Source organism: Trichosurus vulpecula, chromosome 8, assembly GCF_011100635.1.
Source record: "Trichosurus vulpecula isolate mTriVul1 chromosome 8, mTriVul1.pri, whole genome shotgun sequence".
NCBI classification, from domain to species: Eukaryota; Metazoa; Chordata; class Mammalia; order Diprotodontia; family Phalangeridae; genus Trichosurus; species Trichosurus vulpecula.
In genome coordinates, this window is record NC_050580.1 from 205,690,390 (window position 1) to 205,717,823 (window position 27,434).

The 27,434-nt window shown below is 41.9% G+C and overlaps 1 protein-coding gene across 1 annotated transcript in view; it reads left to right on the plus strand.

Annotated features, from left to right (window-relative positions):
* The window catches only part of DPF3 (double PHD fingers 3), a 420,028-nt gene that overhangs the window by 388,923 nt on the left and 3,671 nt on the right, over positions 1 to 27,434 (plus strand). Inside the window, 1 exon segment of the mRNA XM_036736699.1 lies at positions 24,279 to 24,391. Coding sequence (XP_036592594.1) covers positions 24,279 to 24,391 — 113 coding nt within the window.

A 27,434-nucleotide genomic window follows, 5' to 3' on the forward strand; every position in this document is an offset into this window, starting at 1 on the left:
GGATTTCTTCTGGGCATATTCTCCCTGAAAACTGCCATTTGCTCCCTTCCCCAACCTCTCAAGGGCAGTTAGGTGGCTTAGTTGATAGAGCGCTGGGCCTGAAGTCAGGAAAACTCATCTTCTTGCGTTCAAATCTGGGCTCAGGCCCTTATTAACTGTGTAACCCTGGGCAAGTCACTTAACTATTTGCCTCAGTTTCCTCATCTGTAAAATGAATTGGAGAAGGAAATGGCAAACCACTCCAGTATCTTTGCCAAGAAAACCCCAAATAGGATCACAAAGAGTCAGATATGACTGAAAAAGACTGAACAACAATAGATCTCTCAATAGTTATGACCTTTTGCTGATACCTAGTACTCCCTCAATTTTCCTCTACACTGAATTTGGATAGGCAGTTTCTTCCAGGACCAGTGTTAAAACATAAAAACAGACTGTTCAGAAATAGAAGGGTCCTTAGAGACTATCTAGTGCCTAGTTCAATCCTTTCCTTTCATAGTGGAGGGACTGGAGATTCAGAGAAATTTATCTGAAAACCTTGATTGGTAGAGTCCTGTCTTTCCCAGCTGTGCAAATTTATCTTTTATTTATTCCTAATAAATCTTTTTGTGTGTACAGGTCGTTTTCCGCAACTGCAGGTAAGCTTCCTGAGGGCAGGTACCATTTCAGCTTGTCTTTGCAACCCCAGTACTTAGCATAATGTCTGACACATGGTAGTTTAATAATTGCTATTGATTAAACGGCTTGACCAAGGTCATACAGTTTTGTGGGAGAGATGTGACTTTCTAGAGCCTGGGTTTCTTGACTTCTAATTAGGGCCTGTTTCCACCCTTGAAGAAAACCATTTTCTTCTTGTTTGACTTGTGGGAAGAATGTACCCTCTTTGCTTCTCTGTGATTCACAACATATTCAAATTAACGATCCACTGAAATGGTGGTTGGGCTTGGTCTTAGGGTTGGGCAGGTCACCCTGCCCTAGTTCTGCATTACCCTTTAATCCTGGATACTAGAGAGCCTTCTCAAGAGGGCCCAGATGTTGGAACTTTTCAATTACCACTCCTCTCCCAACCCTCACCTCCTACTTAATACACTCTGATGTATTTATCTTTAAAAATACATTTATTGATCTATTTTGTTTATAAATCATTTTCTCTTTTATCACTCCCTTACATGTCTCAGAGAACTATGTCTTATAGCATAGACTTTTTTTTTTGGAGGAAGAGAAGAAAAATAGCAAAACCAATCAATCCATTTAAAAAATCTGACATTATATTCAATGCCCTCCACATATGGACTCTGCTGTATTTCTGAATGTTTTAATGGAAGCTCATTGAGAGTAGAGAGCATTTCATTCTTTGTACTTAAGTTCTCAGTGCCTAGGACAGACAGTGCCCGGAACATAATAGGCACTTAATGAATACTTATTGATTGGTTGAATAAAAAAACCAAACCACATAACTATATGAGAGGCAGCTGGGAAGACCAGGATTCAAGTACCACTTCTGATACCTATTGGTTTGGCTTTATAACTCCGGACAAGTCATTTAACCTGTCAGTGCTCTGGTCAACACCAAGACTAAGTTTCAGAGACTGTATGGATCTGCATTGGTACAGGGAGTTTCTTCATTTGGAAGTTTCCCCCATCAATGCAATCTCAATAGTGCCAATGTGCCAATCCCCTTGGTTTTCATTAGCAGCAATGCGACTTTCTGGTTTGACGGTCAGTAGGCATCAGGTCCAAGCAAGAAGGAGACTTGTGGAGACAGTTGCATAGGAAGGGGACAGCTTTGTTAAAAGACACGTACCAGGATTCTTCTCACATAACACATTTGGGAATCTTACTCCTCAGGAGGGTGGCTGAGAACGAGTTTTTCTTTGGAAAACGCATCAGGCTCTTTCCCGTCAGAGTTTTCACTTTAAACATCAGTTTAAAAATCCGTTTTGAAATCAGTTAGAATGGAACCTGACTTTATTAAATTCTCTTTTATCCAAAACATCGTTTCTACCTTCCCTTCCTGTTGGAGGTAAAAATCACTATTACTATCTTGTCTCTTTCCTATCTCAGGAATTGCTACCCTGGTAAATGAGGGCAGTGCCAATGCCATCAGCATCAGTTGTCAGGACTGGCCCAAAATTGTAAAGGTGAATTTTGAACTTCAGTCAGTGATCCTTTTTCTCTTTTCTTTCCTCTATTCCCTTTAATCTCTATTTCCCCCCATCCCAAGGATTTAGAGCTTTTCCACTCCCTTGGTCTGGTCTGATAAATTCATTCGTATTAAATTCATTCATATTAAAGTATAGGATACTCAATACACTATACCCACTGGAGTATTTTCAGTTTAAAAGAGGATAGGGAATAGCAATTTTAAAAATTCCCAGATATGATTGGCAAGTCACCACCATTGATCTTTGAAAGATCCTGGTGAAAGAAAAGAACTCAGGATTAAAAAAGGGGAAATACTGTTCCAGTTTTTCAAGTAGTGAAGAGAGTGAGGTCATAAACTAAAGGCTAGTGAGCTTGACTGATTCTTGGCAAAACATTTTACACTGTATTATTAAAGGACAGTGGACAATTAGTAAAGGAAGCAGTGATCGTAAGGAGACATGGCTTCACCAAGAACAAATTGGGTCATCCAAATCACCAATGAGAGAAATGCAAATTAAAGTAACTCTGAGGTTCAGCCTCTCACCAGAGTGGCAAAGATAGCAAGAGATGAAGATTGCAATTGTTGAGGACAGGAACACTCATGCACTTCTGGCGGAATTGCGAAGGGGAGCTATACCCCAAAAGTCGATGACCCAGCAACATCACTACTAAACTTACAACCCCAAAGAGATCAAAGATAAGAGCGAAAGAACCCACGTGCACAATGTTTTAGTAGCACTTTTGTTTTGGTAAAGAATTGGAACAAAGTGAGTATCCATCAATTAGGGCCTGGCTGAACAAATTGTGGCATAAAAACAAAATGGAATATTATTGTGCTGTAAAAATGATGGAAAGGATGGATTCAGAGAAACCTGGGGATTTCTATGAATCAATGCAGAGTGAAGTGAACAGAGAACCGGGAGAACAATTTACACAATAACTGCAACATTGTAAAAGAAAACTGCTATGAAAGATTTAAGAATCTTGGTTAATGCAATGACCAATCATGACTCCAGAAGGCTGAGGATGAATCATGCTTCCCACCTCTTGATAGGCGATTTAACAGAGGTGCAGAATGAATGAACATTTCAAGTTTTACCTGACTATATTCAGGAGGGATTTCATTTTGGGGAAATGGGAGGAAGACTAGGGGAGAATAGGAGGGTAGTGATAATAAAACTAAAAAAAAGGAAAGAAAAAAGTGTCAGAGAATAATTTTTAAAAGAAGCAGAAGACAGCAGGAGGAAGTTTAGAAGGAGATTCAGGCAAGCAGGGGCAGTGTTGTTAAATCTGAAATACACAAGAACGTCTCCCCAAATAAAGCTGTATGTAGTGAAGTTTTATAGTTTCTAACACAGTCTTCCTTTTCTATTCTTTTATATATGGAAATATCAGGGTTTTTTTTTTAGGTTTTGTGAAGTTCATAATGACAAAAGGGAAAATTAAAACAATTAAAATAGAGAACAAGACAGATACTTTCCCCCTTTTGACAGGGTTTTTGTTATCGTTCAGTCGTATCCCATTCTTTACGACCCCATTTGGGTTTTTCTTGGCAAAGGTACTGGAGTGGTTTGCCATTTTCTTCTCCAGCTCATTTTACAGATTGAGGAACTGAGGCAAACAAGGTTAAGTGACTTGCCCAGAGTCATACAGCTACTAAGTACCTGAGGCCAGATTTGAACTCACAAAAAAGAATCTCCCTAACTCCAGGCACAGCGCTCTATCTGTTGTACCACCTAGCTACCCTTTAGGGTTACTAAAATGGAAAACCAATGATAATACAATTTACTTATGTTTCACTAAAGCAGTTGATGGTTTTTCCTGATATTATTGTGGAAAATATGTAGAGACATGGGCTAGGCAATTGTACAGTTAGGTATACTCTGGGTCAAATGGCTGGATCCAAAGAATAGTCTTTAATGGTTTCATATGAACTTGGAAGGAGGTCACCAGTGGAATGCCTCAGAGGCCTGTGCTTGGCCCTCCCCCAATGGACATTTCTATCAGCTTCTTGGATAAAGGCAAAGCTGAGTTGCACATCAAATTTGCAGATGATGCAAGGCTGGAAAGGTTAGCTAAGATACTGCCTGACAGAGTTAGGATTCAAACAGATCTTGACAGGCTCTAACAATGGGCTGAATTGAATAAGATGAAATTTGCTAAGAATAAATATGGATTCCATTTTACACTTGGGTTCAAAAATCAGTTTCACAGCTACAAACTAGATATGACTAGACAGCAGGTATAGGGGTTTTAGTGGCTGGCAAGCTCAATGGGAGCCAATAGCGTGATGACAACCAAGAAAGCTAATTTGATTTAAAACTGCATTAAAAGAGGCATAGTTTCCATAAGTAAGGAGGTGATAATTCTGCTGTACTGCACTCTGGATAGACTACATTTGGAATGTTGTGTTGCATTCTGGGTACACATTTTAGAAAGGACATTCATGAGCTAAGGAAGGTCCTGATGAAAGCAATCAGGACAATGGAGGACCCTGAGGTCATACCATATGAGGATCAGTTGATGGAAGCTCAGGGTGTTTAGCAGGGAGGAGCGAAGTCTGAACTGTTTTCAAGCACATGAGGAGCTTTCATGTGGAAAAGTCATGTTCTTTTTGGCCCAAGAGGGCAGATGAGCAATGTGTAAAAATAGCAAAGGAGGACATTTAAGTTTAATGGAAGGAAAAACTTCCTGACAATCAAAGATGTCTAAAAATGTAATGGGCTGCTTCAGGGGGTGATGAGTTCCCCATCACTGGAGGTCTTCAAGCAAAGGCTTGTCAGGTATGTTGTATTCTTTGTTGCAGTAATGGGTTAGACTAGATTACCCTTCCAAGTCTCAGATTCCAGGATTTTGAGAAGGAGGTACTTGACCAAAGAGAAGACTCTCTAATGGAACATTAGGTAGCATTGGGGGAGAGGCTTTTAGATGGGTGGCTTGACTATACTTCAAATCATACCACGGGTGATGCTGCCCTTGTTGGTTGTAATCATGCTTGTTCGCCATCATATGAGGAAGACTTGCTCTTGGTGGGAGGAAAATGTAGAGGAGAGCAGGTTAGACCATAGAACAAACACAATTACAGTGAGACTGCTCCTCCATTCTTCAGGTTGTTTTAGTGTCATAAAGGTGACCATTATCTGAGGCCCCATACTAACTACATGGAGTTTCTTTTCAGTTTTTCCTATGGACAGCTGTGGAGGTAGTGTATTTCCAGGGTGGGAGATGTAACCATTTAGGACCTTTTGGTAGAGTGCTCTGGGCTTTGAGCTGAAGAGCTAGGAAAGGAGGGCAATCATCTATACTCAAGGTGGCTAATTTAGGCAGATCTAGGAAATGGTAGAGAAATGGGGACAGAAACCTTGTGATGCTGGTTGTGGGGTGTCTGAAGTCCAATGGACATGACCATGATGCTCATCTTGGAGGGAGGTTCTGATCACCTCATGTGTCAGGCTTGAAGTCAATCGGTCACCACCCCCAAATCCTTAAGCATTTCTATCTCACCTGAGTGGGAGAGGCAACAACTAAGTGGAAGTTTTTCTTCTATCTCCATCACTTACCCCCTGTATGAACTTGGGTGAGTGTCTTACTTTTCCTGGGTCTCACATTCCTCATCTACAAATTGAGGGCATTGGAACAGATGGCATCTAAGGTCCTTCCGCTCCAGATCTGTGGTCCTGTGATTTTTCTATTATATGCACATGACTACATGCCCTCACTATGGTGTCTGAAAATGTAGTACCCATAGTTCCTGTATCATAAAGTTGGCAACTTTTTTGTTCATATTTCCAAAATAAACCATATGAAAATGTGCTTAACATCCTTAGCTATTACTTATATTCCTTCCCAGATTCAGGAAACCCTGCCATGTTTTCAGCCCTTAGTTTTCCAAGGCTTCTTGGTGGACAAGGAGTCAATACCTCTCTTTGTTCTCTTCTTCTCCCTCCTTATCTCATGTTCTCCTTCCTTCCCTTCTCCCTCTTTACCCCTCCCTACCCCTTCTATGAGATGCTTTTAGGTTAGTAAAATAAATATTTCTTGTGTTTCTTCTCATTTGATCCTCGTAACAACTCTAGGAAGTTAATTCTATTACTATTTCCCCATTACATATGAGGAAACAGAGTCACACAGATAGTTAGTGTCTCAGGCAGGGTTCAAACTCTCATTTTCCCTACCCCAGATCCAATGCTCTAGCCACTACATCACCTAGTTGTCTACTTCATCACTCTCCTTCCTTTCTCCTCTCCTGCCTCTCAACCTCTCTCTCCTACTCTCGATTCATCCTCCTCTTTCCCTTCTTTCTCCCCTCTCCTGTTTTCTCATCTTCACCCCATTTCTGTCCTCTCTTAAGAGAGCAATGTCAAGGCTCTGTGATAAGTCTTTAGTGGTCTCAGTTCACTGCATTAAGATCCAATGTGCCATTCAAAAGCCTGCCTTTCCAAGGTCACCAATCTGCTAGAGACCAGCTGGATCCTTTCTGGGAGTCCTGTCATTAGATGTGATGAGGCAGGACAGCCCCCAAGTGGACAGCTCCCACAGCTGGGTTCCTGCTGCTTCTAGCCTTGAGCAATATTCCTCTGCACGGTTCAGGAACATTTCTCCTCTAAAGAAAGTCCCCCATGGATCCCAGCCTTTCTCTCCTTTCTCTTGTCTCTTGGTTCTCCCTCTTCCCCATTATTTCTGGGGCTGTATGTGACTCAGAACTTGCTCAAGGGCAGAGCTAACTTTAACCATACTCTGAGGGAATTTAAGTCCTCTGTATCATAGACATAGGTTGCAAATACACAATCCTGACTTATTCAATTAGCTTGGCAAAAGTTAAAAATGGTAAACATCCTCTTTCAGGTGACCTCCATTTTTAATTAGCCAGGCTAGATGTCCTCTCCCTGGCCCTTGGAATCACTGCCTTTTCTTGTCAGTTCATTCTGCTTCTCACCCTTAAATCTATGCTGACTTCTCATTCTTAGGTCTTGGGACCCTGAAGGATTTTTCAGGAAAGGTTATTATGGGGGAAAGTACTTTGTCTACCATAAACCATGATAGAAATCTAAGCGGCTTTTACTGCTTTTAACTCTCCTAGCTTTGGCCAGGCTCAACATTCCCAAATCTGTGATGGTTTTTGGGGAGAGGGATCTTTTACTCCAGTGTACCAATCCATTGAGACTGTGACTTCATGTCCTCTTCCCAGACTCAGAGGTCTCTAGGTTCCTGTTGGATCAGCTTTACCTTGGTCAAAACTGCCTTCCTCAGAGCCACCTGACCCTTCTACTCAATTCCTGTCCCCTTGGGTTCTGTCCACAGGAGAACTCCGATGAGCCTTTTTAATGATTCTAGGAATTTATCTTTTACTCGATTTCCCTGAGCAGAGGATGCCAATCAGCCAGTCAACATGCCAGAATCAGTCTGTCTGTCCATTGCTTCCTCCCTTCCTCCCTTGCTTATCTATCTATCTATCTATATATATATACATATATATGTATAATTATTTATTTAATATTTTTAGTTTTCAGCATTGATTTTCACAAGATTTTGAATTACAAATTTTCTCCCCATTTCTACCCTCCCCCTCACTCCAAGATGGCATATATTCTGATTGCTCTGTTCCCAGTCAGCCCTCCCTTCTGTCACCCCACTCCCCTCCATCCCCTTTTCCCTTACTTTGTTGCAGGGCAAGATAGCTGTCTATGCCCTATACCTGTATATCTTATTTCCCAGTTGCATGAAAAAACAACTATTTTTTTGAACATCTGCTTTTAAAATTTTGAGTTCCAAACTCTCTCCCCTCTTCCCTCCCCACTCACCCTCCCTAAGAAGGCAACCAATTCAACATAGGTCACACATGTATCATTATGCAAAACCCTTCCACAATACTCATGTTGTGAAAGACTAACTATATTTTGCTCCCTCCTATCCAGTCCTGCTTTATTCAATTTTTCCCTTGAGCCTTTCCCTTTTTGAAAGTGTTTGTTTTTGATTACCTCCTACCCCTATCTGCCATCCCTTCTATTGTCCCCCCTTTTTTATCCCCTTCCTCCTTCTTTCCTGTGGGGTAAGATACCCAGTTGACTGTGTATGTTATTCCCTCCTCAGGTCAAATCCTATGAGAGCAAGATTCACTCATTTCCCCTCACCTGCCCCCTCTTCCCTTCCAATGAACTGCTTTTTCTTGCCACTTTTGTGTGAGATAATTTGCCCCATTCTATCTCTCCCTTTCTCTCTCTCTTAATGTATTCCTCTCTTATCCCTGAATTTTATTTTATTTTTTTTAGATATCATCCCTTCATATTCAACTCACCCTGTGCCCTCAGTCTATATATATATATATATATATATATATATATATATATATATATATATATATATATATTCCCTTCAGCTGCCCTAATACTGAGGTCTCATGAATTATACACATCATCTTTCCATGTAGGAATGTAAACAAAACAGTTAAACTTTAGTAATTCCCTTATGATTTCTCTTTTTTGTTTACCTTTTCATGCTTCTCTTGATTCTTATGTTTGAAAGTCCAATTTTCTATTCAGCTCTGGTCTTTTCTTTTCCTCATTGGCTTTTGGGAGCTCTTTTGCCATTTGAGTTAGTCTATTTTTTAAGGTGTTGTTTTCTTCAGTGTATTTTTCAGCATTTTTTGGGTCTCCTTTAGCAAGTTATTGACTTGTTTTTCATGGTTTTCTTGCATCCTTCTCATTTCCCTTCCCAATTTTTCCTCTACTTCTCTAACTTGCTTTTCCAAATCCTTTTTGAGCTCTTCCATGGCCTGAGACCAGTCCATGTTTTTCTTGGAGGCTTTTTTTGTAGGCTCTTTGACTTTGTTGACTTCTTCTGGCTGTATGTTTTGGTCTTCTTTGTCACCAAAGTAAGATTCCAAAGTCTGAGACTGAATCTGGGTGCGTTTTCGCTGCCTGGCCATATTCCCAACCAACTAACTTGACCCTTGAGTTTTTCAGTGGGGTATGACTGCTTGTAGACTAAAGAGTTCTATGTTCCAAGCTTGGGGGGATGTGCCAGCTCTGCCACACCAGCACTCCTCCTTCCCCAAGAACCCCCAACCCAGACTGGACTTAGATCTTCAGCAGGCTGTGCACTCCTGCTCTGATCTGCCACTTAATTCCTCCCACCAGGTGGGCCTGGGGCCAGAAGCAACTGCAGCTGTACTTCTGTAGCTGCCCCACTTCCGCTGCCCCCGGGGCAGTAGCTGAACTGTGAACTCCTTCCACTCCCGCAGCTTTTTTCCACTAACCTTCTCTGTTGTCTTTGGTGTTTGTGGGTTGAGAAGTCTGGTAACTGCTGCAGCTCACTGATTCAGGGTGCTAGGGCATGCTCTGCCTGGCTCCTGGTCTAGATGGTCCATGCCGCCCAGGCTGGGCTCTGCTCCGCTCTGCTCCCAGCTCTGTGCGGGATAGACCTCACCCAGAGACCATCCAGGCTGTTCTGGTCTGGAGCCCTGCTTCCCTCTGCTCCTTTGTGGGTTCTGCAGTTCTAGAATTGGTTCAGAGCCATTTTTTATAGGTTTTTGGAGGGACTCAGCGGGGAGCTCACGCTAGTCCCTGCTTTTCAGCTGCCATCTTGGCTCTACCTCAGCTCTTGTCTTTTCACTGAGAAAGCTTGAAAGTCCTCTATTTTATTGAAAATCCATATTTTGCCTTGGAGCATGATACTCGGTTTTGCTGGGTAGGTGATTCTAGGTTTTAATCCTAGCTCCATTGACCTCCAGAATATCATATTCCAAGCCCTTCGATCTCTTAATGTAGAAGCTGCGAGATCTTGGGTTATTCTGATTGTGTTTCCACAATACTCAAATTGTTTCTTTCTGGCTGCTTGCAATATTTTCTCCTTGATCTGGGAGCTCTGGAATTTGGCGACAATATTCCTAGGAGATTTCTTTTTGGGATCTTTTCAGGAGATGATTGGTGGATTCTTTCAATTTCTATTGTGCCTTCTGGTTCTAGAATATCAGGGCCGTTTTCCTTGATAATTTCTTGAAAGATGATATCTAGGCTCTTTTTTTGATCATGGCTTTTAGGTAGTTCAATAATTTTTAAATTATCTCTCCTGGATCTATTTTTCAGGTCAGTGGTTTTTCCAATGAGATATTTCACATTGTCTTCCATTTTTTTCATTCCTTTGGTTCTATAAGTATCTTGATTTCTCATAAAGTCACTAGGTTCCCCTTGCTCCAATCTAATTTTTAAGGTAGTATTTTCTTCAGTGGTCTTTTGGACCTCCTTTTTTATTTGGCTAATTCTGCCTTTCAAGGCATTCTTCTAATTGGCTTTTTAGACTTCTTTTGCCATTTGAGTTAGTCTATTTTTTAAGGTGTCATTTTCTTTAGTATTTTTTTGGGTCTCCTTTAGCAAGTCATTGACTTGTTTTTCATGGTTTTCTTGCATCATTCTCATTTCTCTTCCCAATTTTTCCTCTACTTATCTTACTTGCTTTTCCAAATCCTTTTTGAGCTCTTCTATGGCCTGAGCCCAATTCATATTTTTTTTGGAGGCTTTTGATGTAGGCTCTTTGACTTTGTTGACTTCTTCTGTCTGTATGTTTTGGTCTTCTTTGTCACCAAAAAAAGATTCCAAAGTCTGAGTCTGAATCTGAGACCATTTTCACTGCCTGTTCATGTTCCCAGCCAGCTACTTGACCCTTGAGTTTTTTGTCGGGGTACAACTGCTTATAGAGTAGAGGAGTACTTTGTTCCAAGCTTGAGGGGCTGTGCTGCTGTTTTCAGAGCTACTTCTACACAGCAAGCTCTGCCTCACCAGGGCTCCTCCTCCCCCAAAAACCACCAACCAGGATTGTGGCCCAGATCCAGTCAGGGCCACACTCCCGCTGTAATCTGCTGCTTAATTCTTCCCACCAGGTGAACCTGGGGCCAGAAGCAACTGCAGCTGTAGCTCTGGAAGCAGCCTCAGAGCTGCACGACCTCCACTGCCCCTGGGGCAGTGGCTGACTGTGAACTCCTTTCACTCTGTCCCAGAAGCTTTTCTACTAACCTTTTCTGTTGTCTTTAGTGTTTCTGAGTTGAAAATTCTGGTAACTGCCACAGGTCAATGATTTAGGGACCCACTGCCTGTTCCACTCAGTTCCTGGTCTGATTGGTCCTGGTGTGGCCCATGCTGGGTTCTGCTCCACTCTGCTCCCAGCTCCATGCGATAGACCCTTCCCAGTGACCATCCAGGCTGTCCTGGGCTGGAGCCCTGCTTCCCTTTGCTATTTCGTGTGTTCTGCAGCTCTAGAATTTGTTCAGAGCCATTTTTATAGGTATTTGGAGGGAACTGGGGGGGGGGGAGCTTAAGCAAGTCTTTGCTTTCCAGTCGCCATCTTGGCTCAACTCCCCTCCTCCCTTGCTTCTAATGTAGTCAGCTGGGGTGATACAATGAATAGTGCACAGGACCTGCCATCAGCAAGTCCTGATTTCAAATCCAATCAGATGTTAGCTAGCTGTATGGCCCTGGGTGAGTCATTTAACCTCTGTATGCCTCAGTTTCCTCATCTGTAAAATGGAAATAATAATAGCACCTACCTCCCAGGGTTGTTGTGAAGTTAAAATTAAAGTTTGTGAAGCACTTAAAGTGTCATAGAAAATGCTGACTATTCGGTTTTCGAGCAGGACTCAGCACCTCCAACTCTCGTCAGTTCTTTCCAGGTTCTCTTCCCTAGAATGACCTCAGACTTTTTCTAAGAGCTCTTAAACTTCCTTTCAGGCATCTTGAAAAAAAATCCTTTGGTTTCTTCACAATACCTGATCTCCCTTCTTCCTTCATCTTCTTTCTTTTCTCCAACCCACCCGGCTCGGAAACCTTCAAACAACTTTTTGGCATTTAATTACCTCAGGTTGTGCTTTGGCTACTTAATGAGAAGATAGGACTCATTGGAAAAGACCCTGATGTTGGGAAGGATTGAAAGCAAAAGGAAAAGGGAATGGTAGAGAGTGAGATGGACAGTTAGTGTCATGGAAACAATAAACATGGACTTGTACAGACTTTGAAAGATAGCGAATGATAGAAGGGCCAGGCATGCTATGGTTCATGGGTTCATGAAAAGTCAGACATGACTGAACAGCAAAAAACCAAAAAGCCAGTGAAAACAATGGAAAATTATATGTATCATATGTGTGTGTATGTGTGTATGTATGCATATATGTATGTGTGTGTGTGTTTGTATGCATGTATGTATGTATAATCTCTTCTCTCCTGATAGAATATAAGTTCCTTGAGGGCAGGAACCACTTAATTTTGTCTTTGTCTCTCCAGTGCCTTTCAACAATGCCTTCCACATAGTAGGTGCTTAATAAATGCTTGTTGACTGTTTACCTGGCCGACTTGGAGTCAGAAGATTGAGGTTTGAATCTTCTACACTGTAACGTCCATTATAGCAAAAACTGTGTGTAATTTAACCTTGTCTTTGCCCCAATGCCCAATATGGTGAATGATTAATAAATGTCTGCCAAATGGATTTGGATTAAATTGTGACTCTACCACTTAACACCTGCTTGACTTTAGTAAGGTCATTTAAACCATCCAAGGCCCAGTTTCATCATCTCTAAAATGGGGACGATAATGCCTATACATTTTTTCAGGAAGGGTTATTATGGGGGAAAGTACTTTGTCTACCATTAACCATGATAGAAATCTAAGCAGTTATTCCTGCTTTTAACTCTCCTAGCTTTGGCCAGGTTCAACATTCCCAAATCTGTGATGGTTTTTGGGGAGTGGGATCTCTCTTTGGGGAAAGACGTGGAGAGAAGACTGTGACTTCATGTTCCTCTTCCTAGACTCAGAGGTCTCTAGCAGGAAAATTTCTTTATATTAAGGGAGCTTGCTTCTGTAGATATTGGCCAGTATGGAATGATGTCCTTTGGTCCTAACTATCTGAAAAGCTTGAGAGAATTCTGACAGTGAGTCGCCATGAGGGATGGGGTTAAAGAGTTGTGGGGAATGGGAACAGGGGAACAGTAGTTATGTGTTGGGAAGGAAATCTAGTGGAATGGGGGTATCATAAGGAAAGTTCTTTGCAAATTGTAAAGTCAATATATACGTAAACTATCATTTTCTTTAGTGAGTCAGATTTCTTGAGACCACGTAACAATCTCTTTATATTATACACTCTCTGAAGTTTAGGTTCAATACCAGGGTTTCCTGGTACCTTGATTTCCTAACCTGAAAGGTGGAGAATTTTGGAGAATGGCATCTGCAAAAAAGGCTTTGCAAATCTTAAGTGTTTATTTTTACTTTTCAGAGTTGTAAAAGTCCCTTTGCCTCTTCATCTCTTAAAAACTCTGGGAATGCATTTCCTTCCCAATAAATGAATATTCAATTAACTTTAATATTGATGAGTGTTTTTTCTTCTTAGTAGACTCCACATCTTAGCACAATACTTCAATCTCATCCCCTAGGTTCCCCCTTGTCTTCTACCATCTTTCTTTAGTTTCCAGGGACTGTCTTAGCTAGTTTTACTCCAATAATCCAATCTCAAAGAGTCAAACAACTCTTCCAAGGCTGAAGGATATCTGAAAATGAATTTGACTGAGGCTAAGCCTTAGACACTTACTAGCTATGTGAGCCTGGGCAAGTCACTTAACCCTGTTTGCCTCAGTTTTCTCATCTGTAAAATAAGCTGGAGAAGGAAATGGCAAAACCACTCCAGTATCTTTGCCAAGAAAACTCCAAATGAGGTCACAGTTAGACATGGCTGAAAAATGATTTAACAACAATAAAAAATTTAGAGTTGATTTTTTTTAGTATTCACATGTATAAGCATTTCTTCAGTAGCAAAGAGGGTGATTGAAAAAACAAGAAGACATCTTTTTTTTTCTCAAGCCCTTTTCCATTTTATGTTTTGGTGATGGGATTGTCTGTGAGAGAAATAGGTGGGCAAGAGAAGCTTGATGTAAATTCTAGGTAGTAGTTGAGTCTCATAAAATTTCTTAGAAAACAAAATTAAAAAAAGCTCCCTGCTTCCAGGACCCACAAATAATCCATCTAATATCATGATGTAGTGGATAGGGAACTAGACTTGGAATCAGGATGACTTGGTTTCCAATCCTGCCTTATACACTTACTAGCCATATAACTTTGGGCAAATGACTTAACCTCTCTAGGTGTCACTTTCCTCACCTATAATATGAAGGGCTTGGACTGAGTGACCTCTAAGTTCCTTTTCAGCTTTATGTCTATTATCATCTTTTGATGCCTGGATATGAGACAGCTGAAGGACACCTCACAATCTGTCCTGACCTGCTCCTGCTACTTCTCATCAGGAGAGCATCAGCATCAACCACACACATCTCATAAAACTTTCTGGGCCATGGTCAGCTTTGGCAGAAGCCCAGGAGATAGAAGACATCTGCTTAGGGCTACAGTTTTACCTTTATGCCCAAGTTTCCTGATTTAAAACAAACGAGCCAACAATCAAAACCCAAGTGTTTTCAGTGAAGATAGGTGATGGATTGTCTCATGTTGGGACTAAGGCCTTCTCTGCAAAATGGTTGCCAGCGAGAGACTTTCATGATTGATAAAGAGCTTTAGGTCATAATTCAAGCTGGCTTTCATACGCTTCAGCAGGGGCAAGAGTCCATTTGGCAGATGGTTGGTTATAATCCACTCAGTGTGGCCAGGAAATCCAGGGGCAGTGAAACCAGAGCAGTTGGCTTTGATGACCCTTATTCTCATCACACACCTCCCGCCCTGCATTGTCAGCTCCATGTGACATGAGACAACTCAGTCCTGATCTAATCTACCTGAATAGTGAAACAGAATTGATTTCCCCTCTCCCCCACCTCCTTCCCTGCATGGTGTCCATGAAGAGCCCATCTTGCAACATCAGCATGTTGTGTGAAAAAGGTCAAAAAGAACTTTAGATTTCAGAGTGGGTGACTTGTAGTGGCTTTCTTGTCTGTGCTGGGATTGTGCTAAGAGAGAAACAGTTGAGGAAAGCTTGACCTAAGTTCTAGACAGTAGTTATTGAGTGATGAAGGTGGTTTCCCCCCTCCCTTTTAGTCTTGAAAATGTAAAATTGGTCTTGTTCAGTCCTGAGTCTCAGTCTCAATAAATCTGATTTTAAACATTCTCTTACTTTTACTAATGGGAAGCAAGATTTTGGACTGCTGATATCTTCAAAATATTATTTTATGAAAGTCTGCTAGTAAATAGACTTTCTTGTATTTCTTCTTTTTAAAATCTAATTTAATTTTTTAATGAACAAAAATCTGTTTTCTCTCCTTGTCACACCCCCTCCCCCCATTAAAAATAAAAAAAACCCCTTTAGTAATAAATATGTGTAGCCAAACAAAACAACTTTCTGAATTGGTAATGTCCAAAAAATGTCTCCTTCTTTGCCTTGTACTCATCATTGAAATTGGTCATTACTTTCTCTTAATGGTTAGCAATCGCTTTCCCTGCTCACCAATGACAAGTCTCAGACCATGATAATTGGCTTCATTCTCCTTGGTCCTCATCTCTGATGGCTCTTCAGGACTGTTTTAGGTTTTAGAGCCATTGCCCCAGAACTACTCACTCTATATCCTCATCATATTTCTTGGTCCCCCAAAACCCCAAAGCCTTCTTGGTAACCCTGCCTTGGCCCGTCAGGTCAGTTTATGAAAATAGGCCCTAGGTTTACTTAGTAAAATATTATTTTATAACCATAACATGTTTCACATGTGAACTAAACCAAACAGCGTACTGTGTACTATGTATGGTGTGTGAGTGGGAACTACTCAGTTGATTTTCAGTAGACAGTGATGTATGAGGCTTGGGAAATTTTCCATCATATTGAAGGAAGTGTTATATGTGCTAAGCTATGCTATGTTAAATATGCTATGTTTTGAATCTTGGCACTGTACTTTTTGCTGCTAGGGTACTGTGTTCACATTAGGGAAGCACTCTAAATGTTGCCCATGAATGCGTTGAACTAGATGCAATAGTTTGAATCTCTATGCTTGCAGGGACAGCTACATTGGGCAGGTAGGTGGTGTAGTGGATAGAGCACTGGCCCTGGACTCGGGAGGACCTGAGTTTGAATCCAGCCAAAGTGACTCTGGGCAAGTCACTTAACCTGTTTGCCTCAGTTTCCTCATTTCTAAAATGAGCTGGAGAAGGAAATGGCACCAGAGTGTGCATATTTTCCTTTTTCTGCTGTCTTCATTTTACATTAGTTCATATTAAGCCTTCCCATGACTCCCTGTGCACGTCATAGCTATAACTTCTTAAGGCATAGTAGTATTTCATTACATTCATGTACCCCAATTCATTTAGCTATTTCACAATTGATAATCATCTCCTTTGTTTCCAGCTCACATAGATGTAGAATTAAGTGAAATGAGCTGATACTTTGGCCATATCTGACACGTGCCTCGTTTTCCCTTCATTCTGAAAGTTCACCACTTCTCTGTTGATAGGAAAGGGGTATGCTGGTGATCTGTATTTGTCCTGAGTTTAGTATAAACCGTGATGAGTTCTTGGTTATTAAGGAGTAGATCATTCACTTTGAAAATGTCCTGCAATAATTCAGACCCAGCTTAATACCAGGCAGTTAATGAAGGCCAGTGTGGAGCTGGAGTCTGTTCCACTGGAAGGGAGCCAGATAAAGATACAGACAGAGACTCAGCAATGATAGACTGAAATTTGATAGTATATCTCACCAATATGGTTAAATAAATTTTATCCATTTCTATTAATACTTAAATTTTGCAACTCTGTCCTATATGCGTACAATACTGAGTGTTATTAGAAATCAGAACCAATTTCTTTTCTAAAGGCTATCCAGGGAATTTATTATTAAAGCTACACCAACTGGAATTTGGTTCTATATGTTTTATTTTAGCCCACTATATGATTTATATAACCTAGGCAACAGACCAAGGAACGCCATTTGTTTCACACTAATCTGCTTTAGACTATAAGCAGAAGAGGTGGTATTTTCTGGGAAATTAGTTATTAAGAGATCAGCATTGATAAGTAAGGCAATAAAATATAATTAGATGTTTATAATTTCACAATGCATAAACAGTAGGCTACACCTTTCCCATATTTGCATGTACCTGTTGTATTTATGTTTTCAGGATGTACCTTGTGATATAAAGCTCTTTCTGCGGGTCTAATTTAATCAGCTTTATGTGGTTCACCATAGTGCAAATTAAATACTGGGGATAATTGAATAAAAAAGAACCTTTTAATAAGGATCACAATATATGAGGTACACGCTGCAGGAGTTTATATGTTTGTCTTTGCTAAGGGTTTATTCAATAGGAGCTATTCTGCTGTAAAAGAAGCTGGCTACGGTGATAAATATTGGGAGGGTTAATGACTTGTATTAGCTCCTAAGCCAAGATCATAATGTGGGTTTAATGTACAAAGAATATATTTAGTTGGGCTTTCTCTCCCTGGATGGGTGAAGCTATTCATATGGATTCAACTGAATTCAACTAACATTTATTGAGCGTATGCTATGTTCAAGGCATTGGGCACTACATTCGGAAAGGTCGTGCACAGATGAGTAAGACCCAATCTCTGACCTCAAGAGGTTTGCCCTCTAGCAGAGATGGAATATTATAATATGTATAGAAATAGCTTTAATAGAAGACAGGATCTAGTGAGTGCCAATGAAAGGAATAGACCTAGTGAGGGCCATAGAAAAGAATGAGAATTGGTGGGAAGACAAGGGCCCACTTCTGGCTGGGGGAACCAAGAAGGCTGTGTGGAGGATGAGGCATCTGGCATTGGCCTTGTATAGCTAACTGGGTAGGGTTTTAACTGGTTGAGATGTATGGGGTAGGCATTCACCTAAGGAACTACATCAGCAAAATAGCTATGGAAGTGTGTAAGGATATGCAATTATCTGTAAGTATGTGGCCTGGGCCAGGTTTATTGGCAACATCTGAAACAAAGAATTTCACAGTTGGAAGAGACCTGAGAAGCAAGCCACCTATCCTAACTGTATCTGAACAGGCATCTCGTCTAAAACATTCTTTCATCTTTCTGAACCTCCTGGCCCTCTTCCCAGATACTCATCTTGCCTAGATTTTGGTGTCATCATTCCCTCCTAGTTCTCCTATCTCTCTGTCTGCTCTTCCATTTCCTTTACTGAATAATTACCTTATTTATGGAATGTCCCCCCCGCTACCCCCAAGGTTCTGTCCTTGTCCCTTTTCACCTGGGTGATGCTGTAGACAGATCATTGGGTATGGTGTTGGCCAGACCTGAGTTTAAATCCTGCTTCAGATACTTGCTAGCTATGTGACCCTGGGCAAACTTCTGTTTGCCTCAATTTCCTCAACTGTAAAATGGGGATAATAAGAGCGCTGATCTATGGAGACTCTAACTCAGGGGTCCTTGTCATTTTGAAGTATAAGGGTGACTTTTTAAAGTAAAACGATTTTGTGGAAACCCCCCACTCCTCTGCCATGAGAGCACTTGGATATTTTGATAGATCTGTGATTTTATTGGCATGCCAAAGAGTTCATTGTTCCAGTGATTTTTCTGCTTTCTGCCAGGTAAACATCCAGTGACCAACCTCTCTTGGCCTCAGTTTCCTCATCTGTCAAATTGTGGGAGTTGGACTAGAAGGCCCCTAAGGTTCCTTCTAGCACTAGACCTAGGGGAGAAGCAAACAGGAGGATTGAGTTAATTAATCAATCAACAGGCATTTATTAGGTACCTACTATGTGCTAGGTACTGATCTAGGCATGGCCAGCCGATGAGCAATGTACCTATTATGTGTTAAGAGCTGAAAATACAAATATGAAAAGGAAAGACCAATGATGCCTACCCTCAAGAAGCTTACAATCTACTGGGGAAGACAACACACAACAGTAAGCTGAAAAGAGGAGGGCAAGGGAAGAGAGCTACTTGCCCAGGGGTGGGTGAAGTGATGGAAAAGTCCAAAGGGGTGTATCTGGGTGGGAAATGTGCAGCACGGAGTGCTCAAAGACAAGAAGACAACAGTCCCCACTCTCAAGGAGCGCTTTCCCTGTCTTCACCCCCTGGCTTCCTTCAAGTCTGCAATAAAATCTTACCTCTGACAAGAAGCCTTTGCTGATCCCCTTAATACTAGTGCTTTCTGTCTGCTGATTAGCTCTAATTTACTGTATATTTTGGTATATATTATATATAGTTTGTTTTTATTCATAGTCCCCCTTGGCCCCCTGTGCTCCTGTTAGACTTATGAGCTTCTTTAGAGCAGAGGCTGACTTTGGCTTTTGTATCCACTTAGCACAGTGCCTGGCACATAGAAAGCATTCAGTAAATGCTTGTTGACTGACATCTGTGCTTGACAAAGCAACGTGGCTTCTATGGGTCTTATTTCCTGTTGCAAAGCGCTCTCTGAAGATTTAACTTGTTGGGGGATGGGGAGGGTTAGGATGACGAAAGTGTGATACACATGTGCAAAGTGGGGCGGGAGATTTACTGTGTTTTGCTTAGAGAAGAAAGTCAGAGAAAGATTTGAGGAGAACTAGATTTTCAATGGTACTCCTGGGAAAAATGGTGAACGACCTTTCTGAATTCATTTTGATAATGGGAATTTTAGAAACAGCCCCATTGAATCATCCCAGCCATTTCCTCTTAACTGGAGGTGGACTTACTATGCAGTCCCCTTTGATACCTTCCATGAACTAATACAGCTGTAAAAGGACTATGGGTAGGAGCTGAATGTATGTATGATTTCATCAGTATAAGGAATTCCCAGGTGAGGAAACTCCCTCCATCAGAGCAGCTTGGCATCTTCTCTGCTCCCTAGGGTCTTAAAAAGCATCCTAGAGAACCGAGAGGTTGTGACTAGCCCAGGGTCACACAGCCAGTATGTGTCAAAGGCAGAACTTGAATCTGGGTCTTCCTGGCTTCAAGGCCAGCTTTTTAGCCACTGTGTCCTCTAGTACAGTGTGCCTTACTTTAAGTAAACTCAATAAATGGATGACTGGATTGACAAAAGAAATTAGGGAAATGATTATAAAGAAAGTTTAAAAAGTGAGTTACCTTGAGCAAATAATGTCACTGCTAATTTACCCCACCTGGATATCAAGGAAATTTGTCTGCTAACTACTTACCTCCTAAGACTGTAATTTGTTGTCTGTTTGGGGATAAAACTGTGTTGCCATCATGAAATAACTCTAAAAGATATTTTTTTTCCTCCTCACTTCTCTTGGGAAAATAGTTTCTGGTATTAAGGAGTCCATCATTCAAATCGCTTTTCTGGTTTCTCCCAGGATTTTATCTTTGTATTGTTTTACCTGATGACCAATTTTCCTGATTCCAATGAGAACATACTATGGCAGAGCAGTGAGAGTAGTAGCAGAAAGACAGATCAAATCCCAGACATTCTTCCTAATCTGGTTCAATTAAGTTCTGTGTGGTGTTCCTTTTCGGCCTCCATCTTCCCATCTGTAAAATCAGAACAGTGATTTTTGCCACTGACCTCCTCCCCCTCCCAGAGCTGAGGTATAATGACATTTATCTTGAGAAAAAACAGATGCTGTACTGAGACTCGAGGTTCCTCTTAACCTTGGTGCACTAAGGGGACTGAAGAGAGAACCTTTTTTTTTCTTTGCTCCAGACCTCAGAAGGTTCTTTAGAAATGGATTTACTTTGAACTAAGTCACAAAGCCTAGCGAAATATTTCAAGGAGTGAAAAAGAAAAGCACATACCAAGCACTTTTTATGTGCAATGAGCTGTGCTAGGCATAGAAGATGCAAATAGAAAAGTAAGATAGGCCCTGCTTCTCTACCTGTTAAGATAGAGACAGCACATAGAGCAGATTTCAGCCATAAGTCCAATGGAAAGGCCCAGTCATCCTTAGGGTACAGAGACAAGGTGGATGGTAATGCATCTTCTTTAGGGTCATTGCCATGAACAATGTCTTTTTGGTTTCTGATGTTGAACCATTTGGGATTGCCAAGGACTTTGGCTTTGAGAACTTTCTTTTCAAGAGTTGCCAAAGCCTATTTCTCTTCCAAAGCTATCCCAGCAATCTTCACCATGCTAGGCAGGTAGGAAGACCTGAGTTCAAACCTGACCTCAGACATTCATTAATTATGAGACCCTGAGCAATCACTTACCCTCTGTCTGCCTCAGTTTCCTCAGCTGTAAAATCATAGCACCTACTTCACAGGAAGCAGAGTGTCTCCTATGTAGTAGGTGCTTAATAAATGTTTGTTCCCTCCCCTCCCCTTCCCTTCCTTTCCCTTCCCTCCCCTTCCCTCCCCTTCCCTTCCCTTCTCCCTTCCCTTCCCTTCCCTTCCCTCCCCTTCCCTTCCCTTCTCCCTTCCCTTCCCTCCCCTTCCCTTTCCTTCTCCCTTCCCTTCCCTTCCCTTCCCTTCCCTTCCCTTCCCTTCCCTTCCCTTCCCTTCCCTTCCCTTCCCTTCCCTTCCCTTCCCTTCCCTTCCCTTCCCTTCCCTTCCCTTCTCCCTTCTCCCTTTCCTTCCTTCCCCTTCCCTTCCCTTCTCCATCCGCTTTCCTTCCCTTCTGCTTTCCCTTCCCTTCCCCTGTCTGATTGTCAGTGGAACCTTGGTGAAAGACTTTTGGTTTCCAGTGAAGAGGGCCTGAAGCACATCTCAGCCCCATTATCATCATAGGCCTCACCTTCGTACTAATACATGAGGACATTGGCTATGATGCCAAGTCACGCCATGAAATGTGCTCTCCTTCTTATGTGAAGAGGAAACTCCCAACCTCTCACAGAAGGTTATACATTTTGAGATGGCTTACCAACAGCAACAGCAAGGACAACAAAAGCTAACAGTTACAGAATATTTTAACATCATCAAAGTGCTTGAGCATCCTCACTAAAATCCTGTAATGTAGATTTTTTTGGAGGGAGTTTTCACAACGCCTCCCCCAAAAAGCACCCACATTGCAAGTGTAGTAACCCATCAGTAGCTTATAGTTTTAGGGCACTGAGGTGTTCAACCCAACTCTGGTTGGTATGGCGAAAGAAGGCAAAAAAGCTAAAATTGTACATTTTAAGGAGATGTTCCTCTGGCAGTCCTCAAACTGCCGCTGGCCCTGCATGGCAAGGTATAGGGTTAGGGGAATATAGCCTAGTGGCAACAACACTTTCTTAGCCTGGAAGGCAAGCTTGAAAAGGTTGTTCTATATGTTAAGGTAAGAGGAAGGGTTTGATTAAAAGGAAACTTTTTCAAAGTATGTATTTTAAGTCAAATTTAGTCATGCTTGTTTAAATTGTTAAGTTTAGTTCATTTAAGTAAGTTTAAAAGTAAGTTAAGGTATGTGTCAGAGTCAGGACTTGAACTTAGGACTTTCTGATTCCAAGGTCAGTCCTCTATCTTCTATGCTACCCTGCCTCTTGGGAGATACCAATAGAACCCCCATTTTGCAGATGAGGAAAGTGAGGTTTAAGTTAAATAACTTGCTCAGGGTCATATAGTAGTAAGTGTCCACATAAAGATTTGAACTTAGGACTTCAAGTCCAACATAAGAAATAGAGATTAGAATTAGGTTGATAGATCCACTCTCTCTGACCCAGTTCTTTGAAACGGCATGCTACAGTGAGTTGGTTGGCCAAGGTTTGAGACAAAGCCTTAAGGCATAGCATAGAATGGGTTGATTGGTCTAAATAAAGGACCAAATCCATGAACTTCGCATTGTAAGCCCCATGGCAGCATTGACTCTCCAGATGATGGAGTATAGGCCACTCATGTTGATAGTCATATTAACCCTTGATTCCATGGCAGAAATGGAATTCTACCACTCCTCCCCTGTTCCCATCACACGGAGATCACGGAATTTCTATTCAGAAGTGTGGAGCCTGAGCCAAAGCATGAATTCCAATGCACAGTGACTTTTGATCTTGAGATTCATTCAGGGTCCCCTCACCATATTTCTGATCTGCTTCTGTGGCCTTGCGTCCTATTACATTGGACCCTGGATAGAAATCTTCCTAATTTGTCCCAGAAGTTTTTGGAACCCCTTTGGATGATCTTGCCCTCTTCCCTGCATCCCTTTCTTGCTTTTGTGGGATGATTTTTCAAACTGAAAGATCTCTCTCTGTCTCTTTGTCTGTCTCTGTCTCTCTTCTCCTCCCTCCCCCTCTGTCTGATTTTTGTCACTTTCTCTCTCTCTCTCTCTGTCTCCCTTTCTCTCTATCTCTGTCTTTTTCTCCCTCCCTCTTCTTCTTTCTCTCTGTCTCTGTCTGTCTGTCTTTTTCCCTCTTTCTCTTTCTTCCTCTCTCTTCTTCTCTGTTACCTTTTGTCTCCATCTCTGTCTTTTTCTCCCTCCTCTTCTCTTTTTTCTCTCTGTCTATGTGTCTTTTTCCCTCTTTCTCTTTCTTCCTTTCTCTGCTTCTCTGTTGCCTTTTGTCTCCATCTCTGTCTTTTTCTCCCTCCCCTTCTCTTCTTTCTCTCTGTCTCTGTGTCTTTTTCCCTCTTTCTCTTTCTTCCTTTCTCTGCTTCTCTGTTGCCTTTTGTCTCCATCTGTCTTTTTCTCCCTCCCTCCTCTCTTCTTTCTCTCTGTCTCTTTATCTCTCCTTCCCTCACCATCTCCTTTTGTCTCCATCTCTTACTCTCCCTCCCTTTTCTCTCTCCCTCTCTTTCTTTCCTCTTCCCTTTCTTTTTCAGAAGTATGGGGTTTAACAGACAAGTGAACCCCACTCAATCCTATTCTCTTAATCTAGTACTCCCACAAATCTTACCCCATTCCACGAGGGACAATCTAGCATGGTTTTGTGTATTACCTCAGCAGCCATAACCTGGCCTTGGGTCTGGTTTGCTTTCTGGTACGTAGCATCTATCATAATATATGAACATTTGCATCCCTCTAATCTATTCCATTCTCCTCTCCCTCCCTCTCTGGCTTATTGTCTAATTGCCTTCTGTCCTAATCACATTTTTTTTACTGATGTGAAGCATGAGTGGTGGAGCAGGGTGTCTCAGATCTATTTTGTCCCTGGTAGTGAAAGGTTTAATGTTTAATCTTCTCTCAGGTCTCTGCCAGACACAGCTGGGTGGTCGAGGTCCCCATGCAGGGTTTACTTTGGTCATTCCTTCCTGAGCCAAAGGGACACATCCATGGGTCAAGAAGTGAAGCGTCAATGAGATCATTGTTCCTATACTTGAAGGGAAATCAAAGAGCTGTCTTCTAACAATGACCTTTTTTTGGGCTTCCTCCAGGTCACCCCACCTGCCTGCAGTTCACCCTGAACATGACTGAGGCTGTCAAAACCTACAAGTGGCAATGCATCGAGTGCAAATCCTGCATCCTCTGTGGAACCTCTGAGAACGATGTGAGTTTGAGGCTTTCTCAAATAGTAAAGTGAATGCAGAAAGAGGAAGGAGAGGGAAGGTCGGTTCTTTCTGGTGGTTCAACAAAAATGTTGGAAAGGGACATCCTTAGACTTCATTAAGTGGAAAAAAAGATTGTCCAATCCACTGTAGGGGTAGCAAATGGGTCTTCAGTCACTGAATCACAAGTTTCAGCTGGAAGGAACTTTAGAAATCCATCTAATCCAGAGGCATCTCCAGTCTGCCCAACTGGATAATTGGGAAATGTTTAGCAAAAATATCTAAAATACAATACAACATAGATGATGTTAATTTGTAGTTTTTTAAGTCAATCTGCAGCCTGCAAGCAAAGACCTGTTTCTACCTGAGTTTGACACCACTGCTCTTGTCCAACATCCTCATTTTACAGATGAGGACACTAAGGTTCAGAGAGGTTAAGTGGCTTGCCCAAGATCACATAGGTGATAAGGGTCAGAGCCAAAATTTGAATCCCAGTGCTCTGAATCACTGTTCTTTCAACTACAGGGTCCAGCCTAAGGTAGTTATGCTTGTGGCGATAGAGCTGACAGAGGCTGTTTTCATGACCTGGGTCCTAGCTTGTTCTCCATTGCTTTGTTTTTCATTATTTTTTAAATTTATTTTTATTTTTCATTATTTTATTCAATTTTTAGCCTTGCAGATAGGAGCCTTATGAAAAATTAACTGAATAAATTGAGTTAACTGTTCTTTAGCAATGAGCGCTTTACACAAATCTGACTTTTTACGCAGCCCTCTGAGGGAGCTACCAAGACCTTTTGACTATGTAGGAAGTGCCCATCACAGTCCTAACACTGTGACTTCTAGGGCGGTCTCATGGGTAGGGCCCCTGCAAACCTGGGACCCCAGCCCTACAGGATGGACTTGAGCAGCATCCATGCTTTCAGCTTGTCCTATCCCTCTCAGAATAAGCTCCTAGGGCCAATCAAACCTCAACAGTGGTGGCAAGATTTTCAGAGGCATTAGATACCTCCAGGTAGCCCCTAGAAGTGGCTCTAGAACTAAGAAATATTGGATAAATAATACCCAATCTGGACAACGGCCTTGTGGATTGCTGAGTGGATATGAAGGATGGGAGGTTATTTCTATAAGGCCCCACAAGGAGTCTCCCCTATTGCCCAACAAACTTCTCTTAGATGGACTTAGAGCTTACAGAATCATAGCTATATTAAACGAAATATGTAAAATACTTTGCAAACCTTAAGGCTCTATGTGTGTTAACTATTATTATCTTTGTTTAGAGTCAGAAGAGGCTCTAGAGATCATCGAGTCTATTCGTCATTTTATTTTTTTCAGCCTTTTTTCAGAAGCAGACATTCAGAGAAATTAAGTAATTTGTTCAAGGTCACTCAGGAAGTGACCTTGAGGCAAGGGTTGGGTATGAACTTGGGTTCTCAGATTTTAAACCTTGTTTTGCACAGGCTTTTAAACAGAAAGGTCTCTTTAGGACAGAGAGGGGTTGTCTGGGGTTCAGAGGTAAACTCAGCCTCTCTTTCCTTTCTCTTGGGATGTCATACAGGGTTGGAGGGGTTTGTGGTAGTATTTAAATGCATAACAAAAAGAAGTCAAGAAGACTGATGTCAGCATGCCCTCTCCATGTTATCATGCCCTCCCACCCACATTTTCAAGTGCTCCAGGATGAGGATAGTCTCATTAAAATATCTGTGGGCAAATTCTGTCAGAATTTTGGACAGTTCCTAGGTGCCACCAGAGTCTGTAGTGTCAGTGGCATGGATGAGTCAGAAGAGAGAAAGGTAGATCTGGGCCCAAGCTCTACACTGACAAATTAGGGCAAGGTAGGACTGGAGACTGCACCTAGATGCCATGAAAGGCCCAACTTTCTGGGAGTCAGATGGTCACTTTGCCATCTGTCAGCCAGCTCCTTCTTGGCAGTAAACATTCTCATTCTGTAGAAGATCCCACTGGCTGCCCACTGCTCCTCAATCTTAACCTAACTCTTTTCACCTCTGTCTCCTGGCTGTCCTGACTTCCTTCAAGCTCAAACCCCATCTTCTTCTTTTTTCGGGGGTCAGGGGAGGAGGCAATTGGAGTTAAGTGACTTGTCCAGGGTCACACAGCCAGTAAGTGTCTGAGGCAGACACCTCTTACTTCCAGGACTGGTGCTCTATCCACTTCACCATCTAGCTGCCCTTCAAATCCCAGATTCTGCAGGAAGTCTTGCCTCGTCTACCTTGTCTCCCACCATCCTTCTACCACCCTACCCCCAAACTGCTAGTGCTTTCCCTTTGAGATTACTTCCCATTCACTCTCAGTCTGTCTTATATATTCATAATTATGTGCATGGCTTTTCCTCCTTTAGAATATGACTTCCCTGAAAGAAGGAACCATGTTTTTGCTTTTCTATGTACCCCTAGCATTCAGAACTTAGCACAGAGTAACATTGCTTGGCACATAGTAAACACTTAATGGATACTTGTTGACTCACTCACTGGTGTGTTCGATGTCCCTTCTTCAACCTCCTCTTTTCTGCCTCTAACACAGACCCTTGGATTTGGGTGACCTGAGAAATTCTCATTCCAGCCCACCCCTGCCAGTTTTTTGGCTTTTGCTTACTTGTTTCTCATTTTGCACCTTGCTCCTCTTTCCCTAGGCAGAACTTTTCCCTCTGCCTCTGGGATTGCCTTTATTCCTGGAGAGTATGCTCCTCTGTGGGGGATATGATAGGTTTCATTATTAAAAGGGGGCCTTCTTGCAGCCGACTGAGGAGAGAGAGAAAGGAGTGATCCCCTGTGGGAGCAAAGAGACAGCGGTAGTTATAAAAAAAGGAGAGAGGGGAAGCTGAAAGAAAATTGGTGGAGGGAAAGAAAAGTTAATGATGTCTTCCTGCAAGCTTTAGAGTCATCCTAAATTATCTCCCAGCAACCCCCGTGGTTCAGCCAGGTGCAGTAAAGGAGTAGCCACCCTTGGAGCCGGGGAACCATGGTCTTCTCAAATATCATGGTTAAAGAGTTTTCAAAGACCAGATTGCTAGAGTGGATTCTGACTCCT